This window comes from Melitaea cinxia, chromosome 23 (assembly GCF_905220565.1).
Source record: "Melitaea cinxia chromosome 23, ilMelCinx1.1, whole genome shotgun sequence".
NCBI lineage: Eukaryota > Metazoa > Arthropoda > Insecta > Lepidoptera > Nymphalidae > Melitaea > Melitaea cinxia.
The window spans coordinates 875,910-885,715 of NC_059416.1; the positions used below are offsets into that span (position 1 = coordinate 875,910).

The following is a 9,806-nucleotide window of genomic DNA, read 5'->3' on the forward strand; positions in this document are numbered from 1 at the left end:
AACAAAACAATACCCAAACATCACACGCTTCATTTATTAGAAGTATATTTATATTTATTTTATTGCAGTAAAGATATTTCGAAAGGCATTAAAATAAGTATTTAGAGCATTGTCGAATTTTTCCTTAGCCTTCTAGGTTGGCAGACGTTGCGACAGTATTAAGCAAGAAATTTTATATAAAAAGTAAAACAAAACAAATAATATGTATTTATTTTTATATAAATATTATGTATTGTTGTTTTTTTCGATTCTAAATTAATTAATTAATATATATAGGTATATAGGTATATCAAGAAATTGTGAACTGTAATTATATAACACTTAAAAACTTTTTTAAATAATATATATTTAATTTGTACGATTTTATTTTTGTGTTACCTACGCATTAGGAAATTCTAAACATTTTTAACCGACTTCCAAAAAGGAGGAGGTTCTCCATTCGACTGTATTTTTTTTTATGTATGTTACATCAGAACTTTTGACCGGGTGGACCGATTTCGACAATTTTTTTTTATCGAAAGGTGGTGTGTTGTTTAGTCCCATTTAAATTTATTTGAGATCTAACAACTACTTTTCGAGTTATATCTAATAATGCGTTTTTACTTGACGCTTTTTTCGTCGACCTACGTTAATTATAGCTTTTTACTGGATGTACCGATTTTGATAATTTTTTTTGTTGAAAAGGAGATATCCCTAGTTTTGTACCATGATAAGGAAACCAGGATTTGATGATGGAATCCCAGAGAAATCGAAGGAAACTCTCGAAAATCTGCATAACTTTTTACTGGGTGTACCGATTTTGATCATTTTTAATTTAATCAAAAGCTGATGCTTATCATGTGGTCACATTTAAATTTTATCGAAATCTGATAACTACTTTTTGAGTAATCTTTGATAACGCGTAGTTACTTGACTATTTTTCGTCGATCTACGTTGTATTACTTGTCGATGTAATTGAAGTCGGTTTTTTTCGTTTATCTAGGGATATCTTCTTTCCAAAAAAAAAGAATTATCAAAATCGGTACACCCAGTAAAAAGTTATGCGGTATAATACAACGTAGGTCGACGAAAAAAGCGTCAAGTAAAAACGCATTACTAGATATAACTCGAAAAGTAGTTGTTAGATCTCAAATAAATTTCAATGGGACCAATTGGCACACACCACCTTTCGATTAAAACAAAATTTGTCGAAATCTACCCGGTCAAAAGTTCTGATGTAACATACATAAAAAAAAACAATCGAATTGAGAACCTCCTCCTTTTTTGGAATTCGGTTAAAAAATGTACCTATAAATTAAAACCAGCCAGCTGTTACCTAAAACACAACCACTAAGTTGCCTACCTTATAAACTGACAATATTAATTTATAAGTATGTTAAACATAAACATTTGTGTTAATTCTTAAATAAAAAAAACCGCCTTCAAATGACACCGATAAGTAACCAAAATGAGAACATATTCAATACAGTAATACCCCGGACTTACGCGATAGGTGGGACTGAGCGCTATCCGCGTAAGTCGAATTCGCGTAAGTCGGGGTACAGTTTTGCGGGGTACTTTTTGTAATTGATCTGACTGTCGATTCCCAAAAAACACAAAATCGCAACTTATGTACCTACGCGCCGATTCCGCACTACACGTCTGTGCCTGTTGTAAACTGAACGAATAATAATGCGGGTGGGGGGAATCAAACAAAAAACGAATAGACGAGAAAATTAAATCGCGTAACTCCGAATTCGCGTAAGTCGGGGTAGCGTAAGTCGGGGTATTACTGTATCTTTAAAATGAATCAAATACATATTACGTATTCGCAATAACTCTAAAACTATTCGTCAGATATAACCTAATTAAATGGGACCACACTACAAGCATCAGCTTTCAAAAAAAAACGAGTGTGCTTTAGACCACACGACTGAAGTAAAACTTTTCTAACGTAACTCTCTCTCTTTCTATCTTCACTAACTTATATCTCCTTCTCAACTTTCGTTCACCCCGCCCGATCAAACTTTTCGTAACGCTCTCGTTACGCATTCACGAACATGCGTAAAGAAGTCTTACTTAAAAACAACAATCATCAAATTCTGTATACCCAGTAAAAAGATATGAGGTCACACAGATAAAAAATAGTCGAATTGAGAATGTCCTCCTATTTTGAAGTCCAATATATTAATGAAACGCAAGTCTGAGCTATATTCTCTAAATGTAATCGTCGAGCCACGGCCGGTGGTCACACAAACACGATTAGGTACCTCGTTCACGTGTGACTGGAAACCTTCACAGTAACATTGCCGCGAGCGCCTCGCGAATAACAAGCACCGACCTTTATTCATATGAATTAAGATTGACTACAATACTGCAATATCATTGTAAAACTGGTAAAAGTAAAGAAAGAAACACGTTTATTCGGGACATCGCACAAATCGCAGACCGTTTTTACATAATTTAATTACATAATTACACATTTAAGATAAATACAGTTAAATAGAATCAATAATAAAGAATAAGTAAATACATATAGAGAAAAAAAAGTTATAAATCAATATAAAAAAAGTCACAATAAAATTTAAATCTAAGATTTCAAAGAATATAGCCACCCCCTCTCTTCCCGTGGGTATCGTAAGAGGCGACTAAGGGATAACACAGTTCCACTACCACCTTGGAACTTAAGAAGCCGATCGATCTCGGGATAGCCATCTAACCGCTGGCTTTGAAATACAAAGGCCGAAGAAGGCAGCAGCGTCTTAGGTGCGACAAAGCCAGCCACCAGCCACCAACCCGCCTGCCCAGCGTGGTGACTATGGGCAACACACATGAGTTCACGCATTTTTGGCGCCAACTTGTGGAGGCCTATGTCCAGCAGTGGACTGCAATAGGCTGTCATAATGATGATGAATGATAAAGATTTCCAAAAAGTTATGAAAACTGGTAAAAGTTTTGTATAACAGACGAAAGATAGTTATAGCGTATACTCATACATTGAGACTGAGAAATTGTTACAAATGATGGAGAAAAACTGGGCAAGTATCTTATAACCTTACAATTAAATAAGTATTGGTCTCAAGTAGTGTTGCCTTCTGTAGCGAGTATAGTAACAAGTAGTAACAAGAGATTCTGGAGAGAGTCGCGGGTAGAACCGTACCGAACCGTACACTGTGTACCACGATAGTATGTATTTGCTCGCAAACGAAAAAAAAACCGACTTCAATTACATCGACGAGTAATACAACGTAGATCGACGAAAAAATAGTCAAGTAACTACGCGTTATCAAAGATTACTCAAAAAGTAGTTATCAGATCTCGATAAAATTTAAATGTGACCATATGATAAACATCAGCTTTCGATAAAATAAAAAATTATCAAAATCGGTATACCCAGTAAAAAGTTATTGCGGATTTTCGAGAGTTTCCCTCGATTTCTCTGTGACCCGATCATCAGATCCTGGTTTTCTTATCATGGTACCCAACTAGGGATATCTCTTTTCCAACAAAAATAGAATTATTGAAATCGGTACATCCAGTAGAAAGTTATGCGGTATAATACAACGTAGGACGACGAAAAAAGCGTCAAGTAAAAACGCATTATAGATATAACTCGAAAAGTAGTTGTTAGATCTCAAATAAATTTAAATGGAACCAAATGACACACACCACCTTTCGATTAAAAAAAATTGTCGAAATCGGTCCATACATAAAAAAAATACAGTCGAATTGAGAACCTCCTCCTTTTTTGGAAGTCGGTTAAAAAGAAATAATAAGTAGCTATACCTAGTAACCACGGCTTGCACTAGCGATCGCGCTGTTGATACGACTCATTTTTTGTAATTTTTCGTATACCTATGTCGCTTAGACAAATTATACGTAGTATTAAGCAGCATATTTAAATGTTATCTCAACATTTTCATAACTTCATCACAACTGGCACACACGGTGATTACGTTAACGACAACAATATTTGGCCATGAAAACGACATATTAGAGTAATTTTGGCACTGTTTAATTTTAATTTTACATTTAACGGGGAGTACTTGAAAATGCTTATAATTTATTTTTTTCTGTTTTAAAATAATTACCATTCGTTTTGTATATTTATTATATACTATTTTTAAAGTTATTACCTACATTTTGAAGTTGGTACATTGACATTTTTCTAATTCATTATTTCTAATACTTCTTTAATTTTTAGTTGATTAAATATACAAGCAATTGCATCTTGACCACTTATATTTAATTAGACAGAAACATTATTGATATGTTATCCTTAACATCTCTAATACACAGACATCGACAGATTCCAATTTTATTTATGATCGAAATTTTCTTCATTCAGGCTTCAAAAGTATTTCTAAAGTGTTATTAAAACTATATTTGTATAGATTACCGAATATACTGAAAATAAAAATAATGCAAGTCTGTGAAAGTGACCGTTACATTCACTTGAACATTACTTACATGACTCCGTTACTTAACTACTCGTAAGTAACTATTTTTGTAGAACATAATTTATATTATTACTAGCTGACCCCGCAAACGTTGCTTTGCCATATATCTTATTAACCCGCTTAATCCCCCCCCCTCCCTTATAACTTAGGGGTATGAAAAATAGATGTTAGCCGATTCTCAGACCTACCCGATATGCCCACAAAATTTTATTAAAATCGGTCGAATCGTTTCGGAGGAGTTCAATGTTTAACACCATGACACGAGAATTATATATTAGAGAAGATTATTTAAAAGTACAAATCGTATTTGCGAGTGATTCTTAAATTAAATACATCAATTTTAATTTTATGTAAATATTTATACTTCGGGTCGGTTTCGCTTTGGTATTTGGTCGCGGTTTCGATTCCGCGTGGAATACATATTTGCACAAAAAAAAATACGGTCTGGGTGTTTATTCTTGTAGGTCTATCCACTGTGATCGGATCGGAGAGCGCGTTAAGATGACGGCCTCGGTTGTCATCATATACACCTGATGGTAATCGTTACTCGCAATAGAGAATTCATCCTCCAACCAGCAGTGGAGCAGCGTGGTGGATTAAGCTCTGATCCTTCTCCTACATGGGAAAAGTGGCCTATGTCCAGTAGTAGGATATTACAGGCTGAAGCGATATACTACAAGATAGACACTGAGCGTTTTTTATCTCAAAATTTAGCACGATTTCCTCGGTAGCGGGAGTGTAAGTCAATATGATTATCACGAATCATGCCCCATGTAGAACTTATTCAGTTCGTAGTTACAAAATAAATAAATTTTTAAAATAAAAGTAGCCTAAGTTACTCCTTATTACACCAGCTATTTGCCATTGAAAGTCCCGTCAAAATCGGTCCAGCCGTTTCAAAGATTAGCCAGAACAAACAAACAGACAGACTGACAAAAATTGTAAAAAATGTTATTTTGATATAGGATTTTGATATTACTAACAAACACTCCAATTTTATCTATTTGTATAGATACTATGCTTGTCGATGATAATTTAAGTCGATTTTTTTTTCAAACAAACATAGTTATAAGTTTTTATTAGAACAGTCAAACATCGTACCATACTCTTGTTTACATCATTTCTTAAATACCTTTTTAGGAATCAATGACCTCATTCAACTTAATGCAAATCATCACTTCAAGATATTTGTTGGATGATGTCAGGATATGACGTAGAATTTATCGAAATTTTATTTGGAAACCATAAACATGTCAAACACACACCCGGACATAATATTTAAAAAAAAAAGTCAGATAAGAAGTTATATTAGCGGCTTTTAAATGTCTTATTTTGAATGTGGAATTAACAATTCATATTGAAACATCGACAAACACGCTGTACTTTATATATAATACTCGTATAAATTTATTGAATAATAATTGTGTTTGCTCGCAAACGAAAAAAAAAACCGACTTCAATTACACCAACTAGTAATACAACGTAGATTGACAAAAAAATAGTCATGCAACTACGCGTTATCAAAGATTACTCAAAAAGTAGTTATCAGATCTCGATAAAATTTATATGTGACCACATGATAAACACCAGCTTTCGATTAAATTAAAAATTATCAAAATCGGTACACCCAGTAAAAAGTTATTGCGGATTTTCGAGAGTTTCCCTCGATTTGTCTAGGATCCCATCATCAGATCCTGGTTTCCTTATCATGGTACCAAACTAAGGATATCCCCTTTCCAACAAAAAAAGAATTATCAAAATCGGTACATCCAGTACAAAGTTATGTGGTATAATACAACGTAGGTCGACAAAAAAAGCGTCAAGTAAAAACGCATTATTAGATATAACTCGAAAAGTAGTTGTTAGATCTCAAATAAATTTAAATGGGACCAATTGGCACATAAAACCTTTCGATTAAAACAAAATTTGTCATAATCGGTCTACCCGGTCAAAAGTTCTGATGTAACATACATAAAAATAAAAAAAAACAGTCGAATTGAGAACCTCCTCCTTTTTTGGAAGTAGGTTAATAATAAAAAATTGATCCATAGCTGTGACTATTGTAAGCGCGCCATCCCATCGGTCCAAATGCAACAATGTAACTATACTTGTAAATATTATAAAGGAAACCTGTTATTGGCCTTATTTTTTTTATAATTTGGTTATAGTATGTATTAACTGAAACGTTGTTGGTTTTCTTAATAAATAAATAAATAAATAAAAATAAATAAACAATATATATATTATGTTATACATATATGTTATGTATATAAATCTAAATTTTTAGTTCTTAAGTTATGAATTGTAAATATGTATAATATTTTGTATAAATAAAGTTATTATAAATATAAATCTGCATTAACATTAAACTACGAAATAAAATCGAAAGCGCGAATGGTAACTTAACTAAATAACTGATCTAATATGTATTTCCTATGGATCGATTCAGCCTGTAACATCTCACTGCTGAACATTGGCCTCTTTCCCCACGTAGGAGAAGGATCAGAGCTTAATCCACCACGCTGCTCCACTGCGAGTTGACGGATAATTTGTAATAATATTATTTAAAAGTATTTGCGCGTGTTGTTTATATATACCCGACTAGAAAAAAGGTCAGACTCAACCATATCATGTATCTGGACCGGATCAGGATAGAATAAGGCATGCCAGATCCGGCAAGGTCAATCAGGACCAGGTCTGATCCAGACAAGGATAGCCTAATGTAAAATATAATCAAGTATGGTAAGGCATACTGGATCAGGACCCGGTCCGGTCCAGATCAGGATATCCTGATGTAAAATATAATCAAGTATGCCCGAGTAGAAATTTTTTCGTCTTCCTTAGAAGGACCGGACCAGGCATGCCTGATCAGGACTAGATAAAGCACGTAACGCAGATGATTGGTCTGGACCTGATCAGGATGAGATGAGATTACCCGATCAGGTCCAGATCAGGAAATCTCATCTCATCCTGATCAGCCGGTTCGGTCCGGTCCTTTTAAAAAACACGAATGTATATTCTTGAAAAAATTGTTTAACAAAAAAAAATAAATAAATAAATAAAGCGAATTGATAGTATAAATATGTTACTTAACATAATTATTATGATATTTATTACCTTATGAACTTCCTTTCTCACCTCATGAACATAAAACTAGTTGCACTATTATTCGGCTACAATCTTCTGTAAAGTTGAGCTAATTCCCCAATCGGGCTGTTCCATATTGAACTAAGATATTTTCTTGTCCAGTTTCTGAGTCCAAATTTATATTAAATGTTTGCAATGTAACTTACCAGGATATCAGCAATGCCAAAGAAGCTGAAGTTAGAGGCTGGATCTATGTCGTACGCGAATCTTAGTTCATAATGTGAAGGTGCGACGTCACCAGGTAGAAGGTACTGGGAGCTAAGCTGGACTACTGCCAGCATACAGAGGGCCGTAAACCGACCCATTGTGTCGTCTGAAACAAATGATTATATATTAATTATGCACTTTTAAAACGGTATTGACTATTATCCTTGACTGGAATTGGGTCTGTGGCTGATGATTGACAGTGTTCATAAAAGCGTCATGGCGGAGTTTCTTGCGGGTTATTCTCTGCATAATCTACAGTCCAGATCGATGGTAGGTCTTCACATTGTTAAAATTAATTAATTGAAAAGCAACATTATTTCAATTTGCGAAATGACGGTTCAAATGTGCTTTTAATCTTGTGTAAAGTAATTTTTAAATTTGATTTTTGACTTAATTCATCAGTTATTTATTTAGATAATCTTGCAAATAAATTAGTGATAAGCTGTCAGAGACCTAGTATCGTTGTAGAGATTTTTATAAATAACGAAATTTTTTGCATTAATAAATTGTCGAGAACTATTATACCTAGATATATTAAATTATGTTATTATTATTATTATTGAATAATACAAAATTAAAATAATTTAATACAATTAATAGTTTCTTTTATTTGAATGAATTTATTATATTTGATTATTCATTTTAATTATTTAAAATTAAATCAAATTATTTATTTTATTTAATATTTAATTTAATAATATATTATTCATATCATTAAGTAACTATTATACAACAACTGATTGAATAACAAAATCACTTACTGTCGTATCACAAAAAAAAAAACACTTAAATTAACAACTTTTTGGTCAAAAAACTCCTTTTCAAATCGCAATATACATATATCTCCAATGGAACTACACTTACCAAGTCGAAACAACAATGTACGCAACAATCGAAGAACAAATGATGTCTGACAATAACGTCACACATATATATGCATGTAATTAACATATAAAAATCATTTTCATAACCATAGCCGAGGTTACACGCTGTACATAAGGAGAGAGTTACATAACTTGAACGTATATAATGTGAAATTTATGTTTAAGGAATAAATTTTTAAAAAAGGATATATTTGTCATATTACATTGTAACGCGGTTTCAGTTTGTAAAGTTTGTGCTAAACGCTATTAAGAAATAGGGGTTGGTGTTAGAAGGGTAAAAATTTAGGGTTGTATGTATTTTTTAATGTTGTATCATAAAAAAATAGAAATTAAAAATTTTGTCAAAAAAATAAAAAAATTTTTTTTGGGGTGGACTACCCCTAACATTTAGGGGGATGAAAAATAGATGTTGGCCGATTCTCATAGATAACTGATAAGTACAAAAAATTTCATCAAAATCGGTCAAGCCGTTTCGGAGGAGTATGGCAACAAAAACTGTGACACGAGAATTTTATATATTAGATTCTCGTGTCACAATGTTAGTTAACATACTCCTCCGAAACGGCTGGACCGATTTATATGAAATTTCGCGTGCATATCGGGTAGGTCTGAGAATCGGCCAACATCTATTTTTCATACCCCTAAGTTATAAATGAATCATACAGGGACAGTGTAAAGGCGCCCTATGTGTCACAGTTTAATATTATGCTAACAATAATACTGGCCCAGTTTTTATACGACTTTACTATGGTAATAAGATTTATAATTAAGATCCCGCATGACACGGAAAATCAATGTTCCTCAAGTTTAAATGAAACTAACTGTACCATGCAGTTTTGTCTGATTATCTTCCAATTTTATGGTAATTTTAGATAAAGTGCGTTAAACGTTAAATTTATTAAGGCTTAAAATCTGGAGCAGCCCGACTGGGGAAGTATTTCGTTCTTACAGAAGATCACAGTTAAATAGTACTGTTTTCACCCAGTGTTGTGTTCCTGTGGTGAGGGAGGTGACCAAAGCTCCTGGGGGGGAGGGTCGGCAACGCGTTTGAGATGCTTCTGGTGTTTCATGCGTCTATAGGCTACGGCAACGTCTTACCTACAGTATAAAAAGAATTGAAGTAGTCCAT

The 9,806-nt window shown here is 33.3% G+C and overlaps 1 protein-coding gene across 1 annotated transcript in view; it reads right to left on the reverse strand.

The window, feature by feature from the left end:
* LOC123665276 (aminopeptidase N-like) overlaps nt 1-8,793 on the reverse strand; it is a 29,450-nt gene extending 20,657 nt beyond the window's left edge. The window contains exons 1-2 of the mRNA XM_045599601.1: nt 8,658-8,793; nt 7,733-7,899 (exon numbers count right to left, since the gene is read on the reverse strand). Coding sequence (XP_045455557.1) covers nt 7,733-7,891 — 159 coding nt within the window. The 5' untranslated portion in view covers nt 7,892-7,899; nt 8,658-8,793. The remainder of the gene's footprint in view (nt 1-7,732; nt 7,900-8,657) is intronic.
* Nucleotides 8,794-9,806: the final 1,013 nt, after the last annotated feature.